General features: G+C 35.9%; 1 protein-coding gene and 2 non-coding genes across 6 annotated transcripts in view; all 3 read left to right on the forward strand.

Annotated features, from left to right (window-relative positions):
• SPAG17 (sperm associated antigen 17) overlaps positions 1 to 24,506 on the forward strand; it is a 219,701-nt gene that overhangs the window by 157,073 nt on the left and 38,122 nt on the right. For all 4 annotated transcript variants that reach the window (XM_072769595.1, XM_072769594.1, XM_072769598.1 and 1 more), the window contains 9 exons: positions 328 to 472; positions 2,037 to 2,191; positions 13,662 to 13,850; positions 15,567 to 15,712; positions 16,006 to 16,136; positions 18,236 to 18,363; positions 20,556 to 20,738; positions 21,700 to 21,813; positions 22,563 to 22,608. In XM_072769595.1, coding sequence (XP_072625696.1) covers positions 328 to 472; positions 2,037 to 2,191; positions 13,662 to 13,850; positions 15,567 to 15,712; positions 16,006 to 16,136; positions 18,236 to 18,363; positions 20,556 to 20,738; positions 21,700 to 21,813; positions 22,563 to 22,608 — 1,237 coding nt within the window. The remainder of the gene's footprint in view (positions 1 to 327; positions 473 to 2,036; positions 2,192 to 13,661; positions 13,851 to 15,566; positions 15,713 to 16,005; positions 16,137 to 18,235; positions 18,364 to 20,555; positions 20,739 to 21,699; positions 21,814 to 22,562; positions 22,609 to 24,506) is intronic.
• LOC140601995 (small nucleolar RNA U2-19) lies at positions 6,756 to 6,834 on the forward strand. The gene has a single exon (XR_012005049.1). It is a non-coding gene; the product is annotated as a small nucleolar RNA U2-19 (small nucleolar RNA).
• On the forward strand, positions 6,999 to 7,068 carry LOC140601994 (small nucleolar RNA U2-30). The gene has a single exon (XR_012005048.1). It is a non-coding gene; the product is annotated as a small nucleolar RNA U2-30 (small nucleolar RNA).

Raw genomic sequence — 24,506 nt, forward strand, 5'->3', positions numbered from 1 at the left:
GTTAACTTGTTTCTTACAAATATACAATGGAAGGAGCATCAATTTTCAAGTCAAACGGCCGTAGTCTAACACCAACCCTGGCACTTGGGGAGTGATCTTGAGCAGATTTCTTAACTTCTCCAAGCCTAAATTCTCTCATCTACAAAATGAGGATAGCATTGCCTGCCTTCCAGGATTGTTGTAAAGCTTTGACCAAGTAGAGGAGATAAGACTTTAGCTTAAAAATAGATAACTAAGATTTTGATGGTATTCAATGAGGTATAAAAATAAACACACCTGGGATTAGCCACCTGATCAAATGATCATGCTCTGCCTTTGTATGTTTAGGTTATGACAACTCGAGAAGACAAAGTAGTCATTGTAGAAAAGAAAGATGGCACTCGGATAGTGGATCATGCTGATGGTACCAGAATCACAACCTTTTATCAAGTTTATGAAGATCGTATTACTCCTCCAGATGATCACCAAAAAAGTAAGTTTTATTTTTCAAGCATGTGACAATATTTGTGTATTTAGGATAATATGAGTAGAAACCCTACTGCTTTTTTTTAAACACACACATATATGAAAAATAATTTTTTGAAGAACTCTGTCAACCAAAGAATACACATGTAGTCCAGAGCAGGACCTCTGAGGCCCTTTTGTTATGTTCTTTATCCTCAACGGATGTGGGAGTGGTGAAAGCTCTAGTTGGCTGATGAATATTGTACCTTTTCCCATTTTCACTGCTAAAATCTGTGGTCTGGATTGGTGGCGACTAAAAGTTAATAATCGTGACTCCATTGCCTGAGACATTAGCTCTCAGACCTGTTTCTGTTGGTCCCTATGGAATCTGATTTGCATATAGGTGACCTCAGTTAGGTCTTCCTTCAATTCTGAACATGCTTCTCATCATGAGAAGATGGCATGAGAGAAGAACAAGCTGCAGATGGTAATTGACAAGAACCTGGGCAGAGATAATAAAAGCATAACACCTTTCCTAACCTAAACTTAAACAAGATTTTTAAAGACAGATTACCCCCTAACTCTTTTTTCTTTAATTCCAGAGTTTGTTTATTGCAGTATGCTTCATTGCCAAATTAAGTGCAATAAAATTGGCGAGTTGGAAAAGAACCACCTTCATGCCCCACTGATTAGAGTGAGAATTTAAAAAGCCACTGGAGAGGGCAATTTTAAAATGTCTATAAGTTTAAAATGTGCATATTATATGATGCCCTACTCCACTTCTGGGTATATGTAGAGAGACACTCTTATAACACTCTTACCTATCTGTACAAGGAAACAGGTTCAGAGTGATACTTGCAACATCAAGTGTAATATCAAAATGCTGATAAATAGATGTCCATCAGAATAGAAAAATAAAATGCAATATAATATTCTTCCAGAGGAATACTCTATGTAGCTAAAAGGAATGAAGTATACACACATACAAACATATACCCCACACCTGTATATCAAGATGGATGAAGGTCTCAAAGCAATGTTAAGTAGAAAAAAGTAGGTGTAGAGTGATACATACACTAATACATAATGTATGCATATTTAAATGCCATAAAAGATTATACATTACTTTTGATACATATATTTATAGAACAGATAAAAGAGGACTACAAGAGAAGAGAATAAACCCAGAAATGAGAAAAGTGAACTTCAACTTACCTGTAATTGTTCTCTTATATGCATATTAAAACTGTTGAAACAAATATTCCAAAAAATTAACAAGTATAAATTTTGATTGGTGAGCATATGAATAATTAAATTATATTTCATGCTCTTCTGGGTATCTTCAATTTCTCAAAATAAAAATAGTAGGGAGAACAAGACAGCATACTAAATGAGGTAGGAAGGGTTATTCTGCAAGAATTACTCTGCACTGACAGTGAGTAGACCACACGTCAGCCCTGTGGAGTGAATTCTCAGTACTTGGTCTTGACTTCTGGTCTAAGCGGCCAGAAGACTGGAGCAAACTCAGCAGGTGGGTGTGTTTCCCAATGCATGCATTCCATCGGATCTGCTTACCTTGCATTTGCTTGCAGCTGAACATCCTCAAACTGTCACCAGGCAGGTGAAGTGCATGCGGATAGAAAACTCACACTATGCCACTATCATCACCAACTGCGAGGACAGTAGCTGCTGTGCCACCTTTGGGGATGGGACATCTATTATTGCAAAGCCACAGGGAAAATACAAGGTGGGTCTAGAGGAAAATGAGGAACACCAAAGATAAGTGTCCATTCAACTAAGAAAACCTACTCCTTTGGGGTGGTGAACATTCCTGCCATGTACAGCTGTTGTTCCTCTTGTCTCATGTTCTTAGAACACACTTCTCAGTCTCTTTTTACTTAATCACCTTCTTTTTACAACCCATTGCATAAAAACACTATCCTACTTGTCTTACAATGCTTTGGTATTTTTGGATTAAGATTTTTTTTAAAAGATTTTATTTATTTATTCATTCATGAGGCACAGAGAGAGTGAGAGAGAGAGAGAGAGAGGCAGAGACACAGGCAGAGGGAGAAGCAGGCTCCATGCAGGGAGCCTGATGTGGGACTCAATCTTGGGACTCCAGGAGCACACCCTGGGCCAAAGGCAGGCGCTAAACCACTGAGCTACCCAGGGATCCCCATGGATTAAGATTTTAAACTAGAATGTATTTGTTGGGGATCTTTTATGTGGTAGGTGGCAGGCACTGTTAGAATCATTCATGTGATCTGTCCTGTGCCTACCACACAAGCTTCACCTCCTGCCATCTCTGTCCTTATTCACACTCTCCTACCCTTCCCATATCCAGTCCATCCCCACTCTACCTAGTGTCCCCAGGATGGGAGGGAGTATATGATCTGTGTGGTCCTAGGAAGGCAGCTTGCAAAGCTTTGTTTTTGAAGGCTCAGGGAGAAGCTCTGTTAGGAACTCCTGTACCTTCCTACATTTCCATATTAATCACAACCACCTAGTGTCAGAATGCAGTCCCTTTAGCTTTGGAAGGATTTGCCTCCATCTTTCCACTTACTGGAGAAGAGACAAGTTCCAGGATATCATATACAATGTCACATGATACTGAGAACACAAAACCAGAAAATGACGGACAAAGACCTCAGTGACAAACATTTATTACTGTGAAAGCTGCTGAAGCCAGTTTGTCCATCCCATCCCTTGAAATAATGTTATTTTACTGCCTCTTCTTCCAGTGTAGATTGTTATGGGGCAAGGCAGGTGCTGAGTGAGACATGATTGTGAAATGTAGCAGTTGGCTAAGGGGTGCTATTTTTCTTCTACAATATTTAGAATGTCAATTTTTTTCAGGAGATTGGCAGCATCCATATTCTAGTACCATGTTTGCTACCAGATGTCATGAGAATCCCCTAAAATTCTGTGATGAGGCCTGTTTTTGCCTTGTTTTTATCATAGTCCCAAACTCTAATGGTTACAATTATGAGGGCAAAGGAATTTTAGAACCAATAACACTTGCCACTGGAGAAAGAGACACAAACAGAAAAGAGATCCAATTTAGAGACATCCAGTGTCTGCCACTATTGTGTAGCCACTGTTCCTTCCAGATTTGCCCAATCTTCCAAAACAAAGCGCAAGAAAGGATTGGAAGGTTGATCGCTCCTGGTTGAGAAACACACAGACCTTAGTTTCCAACTGGAAAGAAACCAACAAAACTCCACAAATAAAATTACCAACAACTATTATAGTTTTATAGTTGTATAGCACTGAAAGATGGCATTCAAAAATACCTGTTGCCCATCCCCTATTGGTTGATCATCATTTTCTCACTCACCAGCATGAGGACAATGGGCAGTATGATGAGTAAGGCTGGATTTTAGGATATATATATATATATATATATATATATATATATATATATCTCCTATATATAGGATATATATACACATATATATATCACTAAAAAAGGTTATATATATATATATATAGTGATATATATATCACTAAAAAGGATATATATATATATACACATATATATATATCACTAAAAAGGCTGGATTTTAGGATATATATACACATATATATATCACTAAAAAGGTTAACCAAGACATCAAATAGAAGGCAGGTATAATAGTTGTTATCCTCTATGTCTATAATGTGTCACAAGTAGGTTGAAACCATCCACCTAGCTAGAGGGTTTCAGGAAGATAAAATGACAAATAATGGGTCTATTAATTCCCATGGAAAACCTTCCTGTGTCCCTCATTATAGGAGTCTAAACTAGTTTCCCTAGATCAGGAAACCTATCGTCTTTCTGAGGAAAAAATGTGTGTGTGTGTATGTGTGTGTGTGTGTGTGTGTGTGTGTGTGTTAGAACAAGCTTCTGAAAGAGAGTAGTCAGACTCTTCTATGCCAGTATGATCCAGCCTAAATGGTTCCTTGGGGGAAGATACAGAAATGTAATATGGATTTATAAGAATACTTTGGTAAAAGGACTTTACGAGTCCTTGTCTTTGTTAGTAGTACCATAAACAAACACCTTATAATGGAATGTGGTTATATCCTCTACTCAGTATGTGAAATCAGTTAGAAGAGGCAAATTTTATAGTAGACTTTGAGCAGCGTATATAAAATATGAGAATGTAAAGTCATGGAAATTCTATTTGCTTACTAGCTATCAGGTTAATCAAGAACAATCTCTAGCAGAAAATGTGGTTCATCACTATATTTGACATGTTGAGTCTCTAGGCTTCAGCATAGATGTTTCTCCAAGTTCACTTCCTAGAAAGAAAGGCACATCTTGTTTATCGGGTTTACTTTTGGCATTTCTACATTGGCATTTCTACTTCACTTGTTTTATGGTATGGCAGTGGATATTACAGGACATCTTTTTCTGTCCAGAGCAGCTTTCAGTAAGTTATAGTCAATCTGACAGTTTGGGTCCATTTTGATGAGGACTTTTGGAGGCCAGGAAAGTCACAAATTCAATCATCCACCAGAACCTACTCTAAAATGTGTCTGAAACCACAGAAAAGTCTCAGAATTAGACAAGCTCCAATGCGGTTCTCTGGACCTGAGCAATGGTGCATAGTCAGTATGAGACACTTCCAGAAAAATGGTGTAAAGTCCTCTGAAAATACACTAGTCCATAAAGACAACTAGAAAACTGAAAATATAGTCAAAATCAACTTTTTCAGAACTCTGGAAATCAACCAAAGGATTTCAACAATCAGAAAAAAAGAAAAAAGAAAAAGACTCAATCTCAGGACGTACAGCAAGATTCACAGTGATTTCACTTGCCATATCTCCCTCCCCTCCCCCAACTTCATGGTAGCCTTGAGAATCAACATCTTCACATTCATGATAGCAATGAAAACCAGCATTCCAGCAAACAATGATAGAGGAAGGATAGATTTAGAGCTCTTCAAAAGTCTTATCACAAAATATTGTCATGGTTGACCTATTTGGCAGTTCCCTGGAAACTCCATTGGCAGGGTTATCTTTATTTTATCTGACTCTGAGCTCACTCACTACAGACTTTTCCCCAAACAGAGGTGATTATTTAACATTACAGCTGCCTGAGGTGGCAATGACAAACAAGAGGGTGAACAAAAAATTAAAAGGAACAGCTGGGGAAAAGAATCCTGTATAAGGCTATGAAAAGGTCTGACATATTCCTTGGAATCATCCTCTATTGAGGGCTTTGTTTGCATAGTGGGGTATTTTTTTCAGTGATCTAGCTGGAAGTTTATAACTCTACTTAGCTTTCACTCCCTGCTTATGCAGATTCTTTTGATCAGCAAGAGTGAAAAATTAGGACTTTCAGAGTTCTTTTCTGGTCATGCATACAGTCCTGCACATGAATTTGGCTTTCTAGATTCCAAGGAATATGTGCTTATAGTGTATAAAGATGTAATTTTTATAGTAATAACACAAAGTCAGAGGGAAGAACTGGAGCCAAATAGGAGCAAAGATTTTGTTTAATATTGAAATTAAGTTATTAATTCAATCTAGATGGTTATAAGACATTATTTGTGATATTTAGGCAACTCTAATAACTGAAAAAATATATAGTAAAAGAAACAAGGGAGAGAGCACACAAGAGCCTTTCTCCCTGTTAAGCAAATCATGCCCGTGTGAATGTATGATCTGTGGAGAAACCCCTATGGTTTTACCTGTTAATGCTGTCTGTCTTGTTGGAGAATAAATTTTGGATTTTTTTTCTGTCCCCCTCCAAAAAAAAAAAAAAGAAGAAGAAACAAGGGAACTAAAATTGCACACTAAAAATGTCTATTTAAAACAAAAGAAGACAGTAATGAATGAATAGAGGAGGAAAAGAAGCATAAACCATATAGAGAACAAATAAAAAATTGGAAGATGTAAAACCGACCTTAGTAATTACATTAAATATAAATGGACTAAACAATCCAATAGAAAGCAGATATTGGAAGAATGGATTAAAAAACATGATCCACATATATGCTGTTGACAAGAGATACACTTATATGGTCAAAGACACAAATAGGTTGAAGGGAAAAGGATGAAAATAGATAGACCTGCAATAAGTAATTGGAACTGGAGTAGCTATACTAATTCAGACAAAATAGATTTTACACCAAAATATTACCAGAGACAAAGAAGTTATGTTATAATGATAAAAGGATTACTCCATCAAGAAAACATAACAATTATAAGCATATTAAGCACCTAACAATATGCCCCAAACACATGAGTATTTCCAGGGTTGTGTATTACACAAATGTCCAATTTTTTTTCTCTGAGATCTGCTCTCTCTAACTGAAGGGGATAAATGATGAAAATGGCCAAAAATGAGCATCAGAAGAATCTTCCAATCTACCTGATGCATGATCTCTAGTTCTGAGAAGCAAAAGAAATTTAAAACAATAGGGCTTATGTCTGGAGATGTGTGTGTGTGTGTGTGTGTGTGTGTGTGTATGTATAAAGGTGACCATGTATAACTGAGGCCTTGATGAATGAGATTGGTGAGAGGAGAGGGGAGATGTGTGTATATGAGACTATTGAGTTCTGAGCAATGATAAAAAGGTTTTACTACTGACCTTTACAGCTATAAAGGCTTCTACACTTGATCTGAGCTCAGAATTGAAGGGGGAAAAAAAGTAGTTTTAAATATCAGATAAAGGGCTAGTTTCCAAGATCTATAAAGAACTTATTAAACTCAACACCAAAGAAACAAACAATCCAATCATGAAATGGGCAAAAGACATGAACAGAAATCTCACAGAGGAAGACATAGACATGGCCAACATGCACATGAGAAAATGCTCTGCATCACTTGCCATCAGGGAAATACAAATCAAAACCACAATGAGATACCACCTCACACCAGTGAGAATGGGGAAAATTAACAAGGCAGGAAACAACAAATGTTGGAGAGGATGCGGAGAAAAGGGAACCCTCTTACACTGTTGGTGGGAATGTGAACTGGTGCAGCCACTCTGGAAAACTGTGTGGAGGTTCCTCAAACAGTTAAAAATATACCTGCCCTACGACCCAGCAATTGCACTGTTGGGGATTTACCCCAAAGATACAAATGCAATGAAACGCCGGGACACCTGCAGCCCGATGTTTATAGCAGCAATGGCCACGATAGCCAAACTGTGGAAGGAGCCTTGGTGTCCATCGAAAGATGAATGGATAAAGAAGATGTGGTTTATGTATACAATGGAATATTACTCAGCTATTAGAAATGACAAATTTGCTTCAACGTGGATGGAACTGGAGGGTATTATGCTGAGTGAAGTAAGTCAGTCGGAGAAGGACAAACATTATATGTTCTCATTCATTTGGGGAATATAAATAATAGTGAAAGGGAATATAAGAGAAGGGAGAAGAAATGTGTGGGAAATATCAGAAAGGGAGACAGAACGTAAAGACTGCTAACTCTGGGAAACGAACTAGGGGTGGTAGAAGGGGAGGAGGGCGGGGGGTGGGAGTGAATGGGTGACAGGCACTGGGGGTTATTCTGTATGTTAGTAAATTGAACACCAATAAAAAATAAATTAAAAAAAATAAAATAAATAGTAAAAACTGTCATGGTTAAAAGGAGAAACAGATAATTCAACAATAATATTTGGAGACTTCAGTAGCCCATTTTCAGTAATGGATAGAACAATAAACAATAAAAGTGAGTAATCAAAGACTTAAACAGCAGCATAACACAACAAGACCTACTAGACCTCTATAGAACACTCATCAACAACAAAACACATTATTCTCAAGTACACATGGAACATTTTCCAGGAAAGATTATTTATTATATCACAAAAAATGTCTCTGTAGATTTAAAAGGATCAAAACCATACAAAATATGTTCTACCACCACCATGGAATTAAATTAAAAATCAGTAAACAGATGTTTGGGAAATCCACAAATATGTGAAAATTAACACAGAGAAGAAATCACAAGGAAATTGCTTTGAGATGACTGAAAATAAAATCTGTAATATACCAAAAATTATGGAGCAGTGCAAAATCAGTGCATAAAGGAAAATTTCTAGTTTTATATCGCCTAAATGAGTATATTATAAAATAAGATTTCAAATAAATAATCTAGCTTTCTACCCTAAGAAACTAGTAAACAGAAGGCAAACTAAAACCACTGCAAAAATAAAGAAGTGAATAATAGACCATAATAGAAATAAATAAAAGACAGAATAGAAAATAGAGTCAACAAAACCAGAAGTTGTTTCTTTGAAAATATCAGTAAAATTGACAAACTTTTTTTTTAAGATTTTATTTATGTATTCATGAGAGACACAGAGAGAGAGAGAGAGAGGCAGGCTCCACACATGGGACTCCATCCCAGGTCTCCAGGATCACGCCCTGGGCGGAAGGTGGCGCTAAACCGCTGAGCCACCCAGGGATCCCCAAAATTGACAAACTTTTAGCAAGATAGAGACACAGAGAGAGAAAGGGAAGGAAAGGGGGGAGACTCAAATTACTAGAATTAGGAATGAAAGAACCACATTTTACCAACCTTACAAAAATGAAAATAATTGTAAGGAAATACTATGATTATCAACAGATTAAATACCATAGATGAATAAATTTTCACGAAGATACAAACTTTCAAATCTGAATCAAGAAAAAACAAATTATCAGAATTGACTTATAAGAAGTAGAGATTGAATTGGTAATTTTAAAATGTAGCACACAGAAAAGCCCAGGCTCAGATGGCTTCACTGGTAAATTCTACCAACATTTGTGGAAGAATTAACATTGAATGATTTTCACAAACTCTTCCAATATATAGAAGAGGAGGGAAAACTTTCCAACCAATTCTATTAGGCCATTATTACCCTGATGCCACAACCAGACAAAGTCATCACCAGAAAACCACAGACCAGTATCTCTTATGAAGATAGATAAAAATCCTCAAGAAAATGCTAGCCAACTGTATCCAGCAACATGTAAAAAGGATTATACATGGTCACCAAGTGGGATTTATCCTATGAATTAAAGATTGGTTCAAGATGCAAAAATCAATCAATATAATATACTATATTAATAGAATAAAGGAAAGAAACCTAATGGTTATCTGTATAATTTGACAGGAAAGCATTTGACAGAATTCAACACCCTTTCATGATTAAAAAAAAAAAAAACTGAATATACTAGGAATAGATGGAACTTCAACCTCATAAAGGGCATCTACAAGAAAACCCCAAAAAAACTAAGGAACAAAACAAAAACAAAAAAAGCCTACAGCTCATAAACAGCATTCTTATTGGTAAAAGACCAAAAGCTTTCCCCCTAAGATTGGGCATAGGACATGAATGTTTGCTCTCATCCTTCCAACTCAGCATTGTACTGAAGGGTCTAACCAGGACAATCGTACAATAAAATAAATAATATGCAAATAGATGGGAAAGGAAAAAGTAAAACTATCTCTTTTTTGTACAGACGATATAAGCGTATTTAGAAGATCCTAAGGATGCAATGTAGCAGGAATACATATACACACACATACCCACACACTATTAGAACTAATTAAAAAGTTCAGCAAGGTTACAAGATGTAAAATCAATATACAAAAGTCAGTTGTATTTTTCTACATTAACAATGAGCAATCCAAAATTGAAATTAAGAAAACAATCCATTTAAAGTAGCATCAAAAGGAATAAAATATTTCTCTTCAACAAATGGTGTTGGGAAAACTGGACAGCTACATGCAAAAGAATGAAACACAACTACGTTCTTAGACTATATACAAAAATGAACTAAAAATGTATTAAAGACCTAAATGTGAGACCTGAAACCATAAAAATCCTAGAAGAGGGCACAGGTAGTAATTTCTCTGACATTGGCTATAGAAACATTTTTTAAGACATGTTTTCTGGAGCAAGGGAAACAAAAGCAAAAATAAATTGTTGGGATAACATCAAAATTCTTTCTGTACAGTGAAGGAAACAATCAACAAAAAACTAAAGGAAAATCAACTGAATGGTAGAAGATATTTTCAAATGTATGTCTGATAAAGGATTAGTATCCAAAATATATAAAGAACTTACACAACTCAACACACGCACAAAATAAATAATCCAATTAAAAATGGGCAGAAGACATGAACACTTTTCCAAAGAAGACATACAGATGGCCAATACACACATGAAAAGATGTTCAACATCACTAGTTATTAGGGAAATTCAAATCAAAACTACAATGAGTTATCACCTCACACTTGTCAGAATAGCTAAAATCAATAATATGATAAGTAACAAGTGTTGGCAAGGATGCAGAGAAAATGGGACACTTTATACTGTTGGTGGAAATTCAAACTGGAATAGACACTGTGGAAAGCAGTATGGAGGTTTCTCAAAAAGTTAATCTGGATCTTATGATCCAGAACTGACTTATGATTCAGTAATGGCATTACTGAGTATTTACCCAAAGAATACAACACCCCTGACTTGGAAAGATATATGCATCTCTAAGTTTATTGCAGCATTATTTACAATAGCCAAATTATGGAAGCAGCTCCAGTGTCCATTGATAAATGAGTGAGTAAAGAAGATATGGTATATTTACAATAGAATATTACTCAGCCATAAAAAAGAATGAAATCTTGCCATCTACAACAACATGGATGGATCTAGAGAGTATAATACTAAGTGAAATAAGTCAGTCAGAGAACAGAAAATACCATATGATTTCACCCATGTGTGGAATTTAAGAGACAAATGCAGAAAGGGAAAAAAAAAAAAGAGTGACAAACCAAGAAACAGACTCCTAAACATAGAGAACAAACTGATGATTACTAGAGGAAAGGTGAGTGGGGGATGGGTAATGCAGATTTTAAAAATGAATAAAATACCCAGAAATAAATTTAATAGGTATAAGACTTATGCACTGAAAACAACAGAATATCACTGAAAGAAATTAAAGAAGACCTAATAGACAATATCACATATTAAGTTTATGGAAGACTTAATATTGTTAAAATGGTAGTATTCCCTACATTCTTTATCATCATCCTGGCTGCCCTTTCTGTGCAAAAATTGATAAGCTGATACCGAAAATCTTACGTAAATTCGAAGTACTCCAAATAGCCCAAACAATCTTGAAAAATAACAAACTTAGATGACTCACACTTCCCAATTTCAAAACTTGCTACAAAGCTACAGTAATTAAGACAGTGTGGTATGTGAGATAAAAAAGATAGACATATCGATCAATAGAATAGAACTAAGTGTTCATTTATTATCAACCTGTCGTCAATAAATTTTTTATAAGCATGCCATGCTAATTTAGTGAGGGCAAGAATAATCTTTCAACAAATGGTGAATAAAGTTGAATTTGTACCTCAAACTATACACAGAAATAGCTCAAAAGCAGAAGGACTTAATTGTAAAAGCTCTCAAACAATAAACTTCTTAAAAGAAAACATAGTGCCAATCTTCATGTCCTTGAATCTGGCAATGATTTCTTAGATGACACCAAAAGCAAAACTTTGTTGAACTGAGGAAATTTTGTGCTTTAAAAAAACATCACCCAGAAAGTGAATAGACAACCTACAGAATGGAAGATATTATCTGTAAATCATATATCTGATAACATTCTAGTATTCAGAACATATAAAGAACTACTACAGCTCAACAATGAAGACTAATAACCCATTTTTTAAAAATGAGCAAGTATTTGAATAGACATTTCTCCAAAGTAGTTATATAAATGACAAATAAGTACATGAAAAGATACTCAACATCATTAGTCATTAGGGAATTGCAAATTAAACTACGAGATACCACTTCCCACCCACTAAAATAACTAGAATAAAAAAGACAGAAAATAACAAGTATAGTGATGATGTGGAGAAATTGGAACACTCATACATTGCTGATAGGAAAGTATAATGGTGCAATCATTTTGGAAAACAGTTTGGTAGTTCCTCAAAAAGTTACAAATAGAGTTATCATATAACCCAGCAATTCTACTCCTAGGTAGGTATTTCAGGAAAATTAATATACACATCCACTCAAAAATTTGTATACATATGTTGCTAGCATTGTTAATATTAGCAAGATTATGAAAATAACTTACACATGTCCATCAACTCATAAATAGACAAAATTTGATATATCTATACAATGGAATATTATGGAAAAGAATAAAGTATTCTTTATTAGGAATTTGTTTATCAGTAACCAAGATACATAATATTTTATGTAGTATTGATACATACTACAACATTGATAAATCTTGAAAATATTACACAAAAGGCCTCATATTGCATGCTTTCATCTGTACGAAATCTAGAATATTCAAATCCATAGAGATAGCTGATCACTGGTTGCTACGGGCAGGACTGATGCAGGGTGACTGCTCATGGCATCAGGGTTTCTTTTGGGGATGATGGAAATATTCTGAAATTAGTGATAAATCCACTGAATGTACATTTCATGTTATATGAATTACATCTCAAAAATGAGTCTATCTGAACCAAAGTCATTATATGAAAACTAATACTTAGGGACTATGTCAGCCACCAGAGGAATCGAAACAAATAAAAGCTCATAAAAGCATTTATCCCATAGCTTCTAACTGTTTGAGATACTTTTTGCCCAAAACCGTGAAGGATTCCAAACATTTTTAACAGAGATGAGTGTGTTTACTTCCATTAAAATGCATTTTTATTATCTTAAATATCTGACATAAGAAGGCACAAGGCAATTACTTGGAAAAGATATTAAAGTGAGTAGATAAATTATGTTGGCAAATTGAACACCAATAAAAAATAAATTTATTATTAAAAAAGATAAATTATGATAATACAAAAGGAATTACATCCTTTTAAAAAAATATATTTTATTTATTCATGAAAGACGAGAGAGGCAGAGACATAGACAGAGGGAGAAGTAGGCTCCCTGCAGGAAGCCTGATGTGGAACTCGATCCCTGGACTGGGATCACACCCTGAGCCAAAGGCAGACGCTTAACCACTGAGTCACTCAGGGGTCCCAGAAATTACATCCTAATTATTCAGTTTGCCTCTTTATCAGAGAGCCCCCTTCCCAAAGCTGAAGCCCTCTTTTGGGTAATGTCTTTTTCCTGGAAAAAACAGTTTGTGGCTGAGATCTATGTATAGTTTTTTTCCTCAAAATGATTTTCCAAATCCATCATATTGAACAAGACATTTTAAATATAATTTCTCTCTTTCTGTTACCCTTCCAGGTGTTACCTCCAAACACAGGCTGCCTTCACATCGATAGGGATTGTTCAGCTACATATTGTCATGAAACAAGCAGTGATATATACCACCCTTTCCAAAAACGTGAGCAGCTAAGAGCTAGCAGGTACATCATGAAGCACACATCGGAGGTTATCTGTGAGGTCCTAGATCCCGAGGGAAATACCTTTCAGGTAAAGTGCATACTTAGTGTGGAGAGAGAGGCTGGGGCTTTTTTTTTTTTTTTTTTTAATATTTCACACTTAAAAGGTTCCATGCAGCTTTATACCTTAGCTGCCTGGGGATCAGTTATCTACTTACTGCAGATATACTTTGCATGAGCAGTAATCAATGTCAATATTTTTGCTTCTCAAGCATACTTCCAAGGGAATAGAAAGTCTAACAACTGTTGGGATGGTAGAAATGTTAAAGCCAAAATACAGAATTAGAATGGAAGGAAAGAAGCATTACTAAACATTTGTAAATAATGCCAACAAAAAGAAATATAAGATATAAGAGTGGTCTGTATCCAGGTTAAAGGGAGAACCAGTTTGACTAGGAAGAAAATCTATGGTAAGAAATATAAATCAGTGAGGGTTCTAGAAGGGTTGAAGATGGGAAGGTGGGAGAGGTGCTTAGCTCTTAGATAATAGAGCTTTATCTTCTGTTTCTCGGTTCTTCAGTCCCACAACCATCTTCTTACATCCAGGCCAAAAGCTGGCAAACCATGGCCACCTGTTCATATAGGCCCATGAGCTAAAAATGGCTTTTAGATTTTTAAATGGTTGGAAAAACTCAAAAGGAGAATATTTCATGACACATAAAAGTTATAGGAAATTCAAATGTTAAAGTCATTATATAGTTTTATTGGAACACAGCCATGCTCATTTGTCTGTGGTTGCTTTTGCATATAATAGCAGACTCAAATAATTACAACAGAGACTGTATGGCCTACAAATCCTAAAATATTTACTTTCTGGTCCTTGACAAAAAAAACTGGTTTGTCAACCCCTGCTCTAAGCATTTCTCCTTGTTTTCACTCCTCACCCAACAGCAGAAGTTTGTGTAGTAGGTGGTGAAGTTGTTCTTCAGATTTGGAACCATAGCACAGAGTCCCCAACTTTGGTTTGGTATGCAGACTAGGCCTGATCCTACTTGGTGGGTTTTTTGTTTGTTGGTTGGTTGGTTGGTGCTAAACAAATGAGACTCTTCCCAGCACGAGTTCAGGCTGCTAACAAATTTCAATTTATAGTGAATTGAAATTGAACCTTAAGGCCCTAAACTCCCTAGGTTTCAACACATGGGACATTTAGGCCAAGCATTCTTCTAGGCATTGATGCTTTTCTTGGACATCCCCTTCAGTGGTCTTTCAGCCTAAACCACACTCCTTTCTGGAGAGATCCATGCCATATCTAAATAGTAGTAATAGTTAAAATATTTCTTCTCATGCTGATACCACATCTCACGCTGATACTAAAGATTTAGTCTCACGAATCCTGATTCTGCACTTGCAATCACAGAATATAAACTTCTTTCACACTATCACTTCCTTAATATTTCAAGACAACTATCACATGAGTAGCCTTTCCTCAATGTTTAAATTCCCAGTTCCTTAAATTAATGCTCAGAAGGTAAGATCTGGAGTCCCTAGCCAGTCTTGTTGCTTTCCTGTGAGTATATTCTGGTTTGTCTTCTGGTTTGTATTCACAATCTAGGTGTAGTTTGTAAGTAGACATGTGCTACTGGGTTTTTGCTTTTATTAATGCCAGCTGTACTTAGTGAATATTACCTTGGAAATAAATATCTCTGATTTTCTGAATATACCAAAAGACCACATGCTTTTTCAAACGGGAAATGTAAGCTTTATGACATTTCTTTTCTTTTAGTTGCTTATATACCTTCTCCCTCAGGTTATGGCTGATGGTAGCACATCAACTATGGTACCTGAAAACAATTTAGAAAATGATTTAAATGAAAAACCTGAAGGCTATGATACTTTATCAGCTACTCACCTTTGTAAGAACCATCTGCAAATCTATGGTGAACACGTGCCCAGGTAATATGATAAAAATAATCCCATGACTTTTATTTATTTAAGGATTATTCACTTATTTGAAAGAAAGACAGCACAAACAGTGGGAAGGCAGAGGGAAAAGAAACAGAGTCCCTGCTTAGCAAGGAGCCTGCCATGGGACTCGATCCCAGGACCCTAGGATCATGACCTGAGTTGAAGGCAGATGCTTACCCGACTGAGCCACCCAGGCACCTCTGACTTCTTTTTTAAATTCCAAGTTTAAGGAGCATTTTAATGAAATACTTTAAGTTATTTGATTTTATTGCTTCAAATAGGTTTTTTGTCATTTATGCTGATGGATCAGGAGTGGAACTTCTTCGAGACAGTGACATAGAAGAATACCTATCTTCGGCATATGGAGAATCGGCTACTGTAGTTCTGCAGGAGCCAGTACAGGAACAGCCAGGTAGGAAACCCAGAATGTCTGGAAGTCATTGTGTCCCCTCACCAGCTCCCATTCTCTTTATCTAGTCCACCCTCATGTCATCTCTACTTTTTTCCTTTTGCTCACTTTTCATCTCTACTTGCCACCTGGCCACATCAACATGTTTATACAGTTATTTATGTTCATTCCAAGCTTTATCAGAGCATCAACCTATGTAAACTAAATAGGAGTCCCTCTCTTACCTATAAGCAGATTTAAATCTGTCTTTACATACATTAGGTATATAGCTATGATTCTATTTATGTGTTCCATTCAATTTGGTAGAGAAAAAAAGAAAAATGAGATATTGCTTGTAAGGTTTTTTTTGTTATTTTGAAGGTGTTGCCTTGATAAATTTACTAAGAAAATACATTTGACATGTGAGTTAGAAAGCCATCCTGAAATATAGCATATTATATATAATTATATTCATTGTATATTCATATTATTTTCATCAATTTCAAAGGAATCAATGTGTGGCTTAAGATTAGTGGCACATAATGCATCAAGAAAGAATCATCAGAGGGGCACCTGGCTGGCTCAGTTGGTGGAGGCTGCAACTCTTGATCTTGGGATTCGGAGTTCAAGCCCCATGTTGGGGGTAGAGATTACTTAAAAAAAATTAAATCTTAAAATAAAAAGAATCATTAGTGTATATTATATGTGTATTTAAACATAGATATAAACTTGCATGTCATCTATGTATGAAACCAATGTTTTGTGTCTAGATTCATGTATGTTCCTTTTTTATCTGTTCTCTGGTTGGTAGGATATACTTTAAATTTATTTACAAATATGCCTGCATCTCTGCACACAATATATTTTAGTGCATCAATGCACATGTGCATAATATAGGAAAACTTGCTCTTTGTGAATATAGAGAGTGAGGCACTCTGACTGGTTGTGCGGTGCATGTGTGGAACTATATGAGAATTCATTGCAAATGGCTTTGTTTGTTATTTAACTAGAATCTGCCTGATAACTTACCATATGCCAAACACACTGGCTAGGTATTAGGGATACAGTAGTGAGCTAACACAGCATGGATCCTGCTTTCACAGGGCTTAGAGTTAAATAAGGTCAGTATTGATTATATAGCCACACAATGACCGTGATTATATGATTATGAATTAGGACAAAATCTCTGAATATGAATCTATGGTTCCTTGAGAATCTCATATGAATATGGTTCCTTGAGAACATCTAACAGAGGAACATGTTGTAGTCTGGAAGGCTTCCCTGAAGACACTGGAGCTAAGAACTGGTGGATAAGTAGCAGTTGATTAAACTAGAGGGTGAGCTTTCTTGGGAGAGACAGTACAAAGCAGAGCACAAAAAGCCTTGGAGAACAGGAAGGAAAAGGCTAAAGTAGCCAATGCACAGAAGGAGGAATAGTGCAAATTGAGGCAGGATGAGAAAACACTGAGGACTCAGTTTTATCTTACTATCAGTGGAAGGTCAATGAAGAGTTTAAATCATGGACCAACAATCAGTCACTCTGGCTGCTAGTGGGGTTCATTCGCAGAATAGATCTAGGTATAAAAGCTGGTTGTTGCTATGACCCAGAACAGGATCTCTCAGAGTCAAATGATCCAAGGCAGTTCATCGGGTGAGCTCGAGTGAACTGATAGGACTTGGATGTGGTTTTTGAAGGATGGTAAGGTATCAATAATTCCAGGTGATCTAAATCCAGTCTCTAGGTGTTAAAGTGACTAAAAGCCTCACTTTTCTTGTTAGACCATAAGGTTCTTAAGCATAATCACTGGGTCTCACTTATCAAAAAGTATTTGTTGAGAGGAGTCTGGTTGGCTCAGTTGGTTAAGCATCAGACTGGTGGTTTCTGCTCAGGTTATGATCTCATGGGTCGTGAGATTGAGCCCGCAGTGGGGCTCCATGCTCAGTAGGAAGTCTGCCTGAGATTTTCTCTGCACCTTCCCCCACTTGCACCCTCTCTCTCACTCTCTAAAATAAATAAATAAATCTTTTTAAAAATATGTTTGTTGAATTTAGTGAAAACTTAATGAATTTCTCAGAAACTTTTTGATAGAGAAATGATCCTCTGATAACACTCTTTGAACCAGGTGCCCTGAGCATCACTGTCCTTCGCCCTTTTTATGAAGCATCACCATGGCTAATGAAGAAAGAATTAGATACAATTGTTCCTCCTAATCTCCGGTCAAGGTCATGGGAGACATTTCCCTCCACTGAGGTATAAACTTTTTCTTCTGGAAGGTCACTATGCTTATATATCTGTCTCAGTGGTTTGGAGTTTCAGGTCTTCTCTTATATATTCACATATTTTCATTCTTATGTAAATTGTTAATGGGCTCAGGAGTTTTATATTTGAAACTTTAACATTTGTAGAATTTAGAGAAATACACCTGACTAGCTAAATCTCAGTTTTATTTCTTTTAGCCTATATTGCAGACTCAAGCATCTTCCTATGGTATGAAAATATCCACTCTGATTAACACGTATCCTACCTCTCCTATTGTGGAATTACTGATATCATACAATATAGAAATCTTTCCTTCTCTCATTCCTTATTTGTTAGTTTTAACACACAATTTTAGGTCTTTCACATTCCCTTTCTCCCCTAATTTCCTAATGCACAGACTGAAGTATGTAAGAATAATGTGAAGGATTATAAAGAATTTGCAACTACAATGTTAAAAAGTAAACACTGTAATTATGTCAGATTCGAGAAGCCCTACTTAAAGTTTTTTAAAGAATGGAAGAAAATATCTTGAGCAAGAATCATAAAGTCTTGCATCTTGCAAGATTTGACATTTCATTTTGTAAGCAATTTGTGTAATATGTCCATCATATTGTCAGATGTTAAATTATTAAATCACTGAAGACATTGATAATATGATCAGAGAAACATACTACTGTTAGGTGGGGAGGATAAGGTTTTTGATTTATAATGAATTTTGCTTCCCTACACAATCTGGTATTAGCAAGGGCAAGGTAATGAACACTTAAGATAACTAAGACCTTGGTGCACCTGGGTGGCTCCATTGGTTAAGACTCTACCTTCGGCTCAGGTCATGATCCCAGGGTCCTACTCAGTGAGGAATCTACTTCTCCCTCTCTCTCTGCCCCTCTCTGCCCATGTTCATGCTCTCTCTCTTGCTCTCTCAAAAATAAATAAATAAAATATTTTTAAAAGATGACAAAGACCTCTTAGTTCTATATTTTAATTTGATGGCTATAACCAACATGGTGAATGAAGTTGATCTGAATTCTAGTCCTGAGTTTACCAACTATTAATATGGGATTAGGGACAAGTCACACTGGACCTCTACTTCCTTATCTGAAAAATAAAAAGGCCACACCAAATGGTTCGTTAAGGCTATATCCAAGTTGAAAGTAGTGTTTCATGACCAATAATATGTCAAATCTGAGATTAATGAAGGAAGCTCATTCTCTTCCTCTGCAAATCCTATAGCTCTGACTTTCTATATGCCCAGTAGCAGTGGTCCTGCCCAGGCAAGCCCCTGAGTGGTTATCACTGACCAGGCATCAGATGCTGAATAGCAGTTTACAATGAAGCAATCAGACACACTACAGAACATAGGGCTTCAAAGTACACCACTCCTGAAAATCAATGACAAGGATGACATAAAGATGTGAGGCAGCCCAAGAAACCTTGGAAAGGCTCTAAAGGTGTCTTAATCTACAGTGAGTTCAAAGACCACCCAAATCTATATGATAATTTCTCTCTCTCAATCTCTCTAGGTCAAAATGAACATAAAAACAGAAAGTTAAAGACTCCGCATTCCAAATGTCTTGGGCTACTTGTGGTAATAAGCAATAGTCCTATACATTTGGCGTAAGCTGAGCTACATTTCCATGACAACACATTGCTTACTACTCCCCTAAATGGGACATAACGTAGCAAGATTTTAATATATCCAGATTCCTGAAAGGGACCATAAGTGAAGGGGGGAAACTGAGTAGTGAGAATTTAGAGAGGAAGACAAACCATGAGAGACTGCTAGCTCTGGGAAACAAACAAAAGGTTACAGAAGGGGAGGCAGGTGGGGGGAATGGGTGACTGGGAACTAAGGAGGGCGCTTGATGGGAAGAGCACTGAGTGTTATACTATACATATGTATGTTGGCAAATTAAAATTAAATAAAAATTTAAAAAATAAATAAAATATCCAGATTCCTGATAACACATATAAAGAGGAAAGCTTGCACAGTTCTGTTACCGATTTATCTTATATTTGGGAAACTTTTTGGGAGCAGGGATATTTTTTCTGTTGTATTACTTAACAAATGGTTCCTAACATAGTGCCTACATAAATAAGGGCTCAGAAAAAAAAAAATTAAAGTTAAAACATTCTGATTTTTTTTTTTTTTTTGATGGTTGTCTGCTTTGTTTTGTTAACAGAAAAAAACTCCTGGACCTCCATTTGGCACTCAGATTTGGAAGGGTCTTGACATTGGGTCCAAACAGCTAATAAGTGCCCCAGGCCCTATACTCAAGAGCCCTAACGTTCTACAGATGCGTCAGTTCATCCAGCATGAGGTCTTGAAGGATGAGGTGAAACTAAAGTTGCAGATTTCCCTTAAGGTAATGGAAATTCAGGTAACTTGACCCACAAGGATCAGGAACAGGGCAATTATTCCTCTTGGTTTCCTGAGGAACCTGAAATTATGCAATTCTACCAGTATTTATCGAATGCAATACATGAATGTCAATTTTCCAGAGGATGGGAGATTGAGAGGTAGAAAATACTTAATGGCTCCCATCAGGCATATGAAGTATTGAGGCCCCGAGACATTGAAAAGATAAGTAACTTTTACATGTGATTGCTATATAGAGTCCTCCTTGTTTCTTACTGTGTGGAAAACTGGTTTAGTGACCTCCAGAAAAAGGTAGAGCTGTTTATTAGTCTGATACCTGTCCATGGAAGAAAAGCATTGTTTGGAAGTGGTCTAAGAATTTGTAAATATATAGTCAATTGTATAAGCTATATCTGTAACTATCTCACTGTCTACTTTGCTAACTGCCTCAGAACAGGATCATAGGTGTTTTGTTTATGGTCACATACCCAGCATCTAGCATAGAGCAGGGGACCATTTATTTATGAAAATAGATACTTAGGAATAAAGTAAAGTATATTTCTCTTGGAAGCAAAGATATAGAAGAAGCCTAAACTTACATTCATAGATAGAATCATAAAGACTATCTCTGGAGAGAACTCTAGAAACCATCTAACCCAAGTCTGTACATTTTGTTGATGAGGATCTTGGAGCATAGAGTTAGAAGCTGGGCCTTTCTGGGGTCTTCGTACAGTTCTAATATCTTGTGGCTCTCCAAGCTTTGCCTTTGGACTCTTCAGGTCCTTGCTAATTAATAGAATTAAGAAAAAGGTTTTCCAGATTGCTCGATGGGTAACTGGTTTATTGAGCATTGAGAACTTATATATTCTTACTCTTTTTGTAGTATTTCCAGTTGATGTTGACCATTTTGGTGTCTCTTTCTACCTTATTTCTGTTTTTTATTGATCTGTTTTATTCTGCTGATTTAGGATTATATAAACCATATTCTAAAGAAAGAGGATAAGCTACAGGAAATGACTATTAAAGATTCCAGAACTGAGGAGGAAAGGGGTAATGCTGCAGATCTCCTCAAGCTAGTAATGGTGAGAAAGAAACGTTTCATGTACCAATGTTTTTACTGTTCTTTCAGTACCTCAAGACAAAATATTGCAACTAAAGCTGTTTCTGCCACTTCTATGGAGCATTTTCTCCCTCCTTATAATTTCTTATTTCTGGGAAAATCTGATTCCTCATGTACTGGATTTTCTTAATGCTTTTTAGATTCTTCCTTAAATCGTAAGTAATTCTGAAGGCTCTTAAATAAAAGTTTATATTGTTTTCCTAGAAACTGACATTCATTGAAATGTTGAATGAATTAATGAATGAATGAAATAGGAAGGAGGAAGAAAAAGGAATTTCTACAACTTAAAATTTCTTAAACTTAAACACATTTTTTTAAATGTGTTTAAAAAATTTTGTTGGGCAGCCTGGGTGGCTCAGCAGTTTAGTGCCGCCTTCAGCCCAGAGCATGATGCTGGGGTCCCTGCATCTGGTCCCGCATCGGGCTTCCTGCATGGAGCCTGCTTCTCCCTCTCCCGTGTCTCTGCCTCTCTCTCTCTCTCTCTCTCTGTTCATGTCTCTCATGAATAAATAAATAAAATCTTTTTTAAAATTTTGTTAAGTGAAAGGAATAGCTATAAAAATATCAAATAAATTGTTATTGGCATTAAAAAATTCATTTTATAGTAGTTTCTATAAAAAACCAATTTGAGCACATGAAGAATGCTTTTAAGCAAAGTGAATTTGTATGTAGTATAATCATCCTCATTAAGGAATTCTATCTTTATTTCAGTCATTCCCTAAAATGGAAGAAACTACAAAAAGTCATGTAACTGAAGGTAACTACATTTAATATTTTTCTGCAAAATATTTAAAAATCTTAAATACACTTCTCAGTGATTCCTTCATCTGATAGCAGAGTACCATGTATATATTTCTATTGTCATGTTGGCCATCTTGTATTGTAATGATTTATTTATATATTTTTTCTGCCTAAATTGTGATATCCTCGAAAAGCATGACTACCTCCCATTTATCTCTAACTTTCATTTGCTGAATGAAAAAACAGTTGACATTTGATGTTTATGTTAACCTCAGCTTGTATTTCCAACATAGCTAAGATACGAGAGGGAAACAATCAATCAGCCAACATTCTTTCCCTGACACATACATTCACACATGCACACACACACACACACACACACACTGAGAGAGAACTTTTGAGCAGCTACAGTTATTACCAAAACCTTGCACTGTTTTATACTATATTTTTAAATTTTATATACATTTATATGTATATGTATCTCAAGCAGTCTGAGAAAACATCCTCATTCAAAGCATATTTACTTGAGGAATATACAGCCACAGCAAACTTAGTTATAGGATTTCATAGGTTCACATAGGTTCGTAGGTTTCATAGGTTCATGTAGGTTCACAACAAGCAAGCAGGCAAGAATTTGGTGGTATGGGATTTTCTTTTCCTTTTCTATTTTGGCCATATGACGAAGGTCAGAAACTGGCAGGAATAGGCTTCATTTACCCCACAAATGTGTTTTATGTGTCCCCCACAGTGTTGACTTGCACAGTTACTTCTGTTTATCTCAATTTTCCATCTTTTGAATGTGACATTACCACATAGTGACATTTGGCTGAAGATGATTAACAGCTGCCCCTTTAGAATGACCATAAACCAAAGAATTGATCACAACCTTCAATTGCCACTCTGTTGTCACTCTTTTACCTGGGCAGCCTATTATATTAGAATTGTCAATTTAGCAAATAAAAATAGGGAAGGCCTAGTTAAATTTGAATTCCACGTAAACAACATGTGACCTTTTAGTATAAACATATTCCATGTTAGATTTGGGACATACATATTTGGGACAAAAAAATTGTTGTTCATCTGAAGTTCAAATTTAACTAGATGCCCTATACTTTATTTGTGACCTATACATTGTAGCATTTAAATTTGTGACATGGAACGATCACTGTAGAGGTAAATGTGCAGGTTGCCTAATAATAAAGGACAAACTAAACATATTTTTCAAACATACACACGAAACAAAGTCAAATAGGGTTTCGCATACTTAGAGCTGTCCTTGAAATACTAATAGTGGTAATTTTAAGACAATACTCCACAAAGTATTTCCCAAAACACTAGTCTATGAAATGGTTGCACCAAAAATGAATTTTATGATAAAATAAGTTTGGATAATCCTGCATATTGCCTTATTTTTTAAAGAGCCACAGTGTAAATTAACTAAGTCCTATAGAAACAAAACATACTTAACCTTGTATAAGTCAGTGTTTCCCAAGCTCATATAACCGTAAAACATGGAACCTTTTAAATTGTTTTATCTTTGTTAACATCTCACTGAGGCCATGTTCAGAGGAATAGGCTCAGAATAAATGCCCAAATTAGTAAGCAGCCATTGTATTACGTTCAGATCCTTAGATTCAGATCCTTAGATTTCTTTATCTTTTTTTTTTTTTTTTTTTAGAAAAACAATTTCAACAAAATGGTTGACTTTTTTTTTTTTTTTAATGTTTTGGCTGTGAAAAAAATTCAATTAGGCAAAGTACTAATTCCCCTAATGCTGTGGATAAATGAGAGATCACTACATTTTACATTTTAACAATAAGATGTGTGTTCTCTCATAGGATATTTTCTAAACATGTCCTGATTTACTATTATATTACACCTTAGGCATGGAGATTCTGGTAGATACTTGGTAGA

The sequence above is a fragment of the Canis lupus genome, chromosome 12 (genome assembly GCF_048164855.1).
Source record: "Canis lupus baileyi chromosome 12, mCanLup2.hap1, whole genome shotgun sequence".
In the NCBI taxonomy this organism is placed as follows: domain Eukaryota; kingdom Metazoa; phylum Chordata; class Mammalia; order Carnivora; family Canidae; genus Canis; species Canis lupus.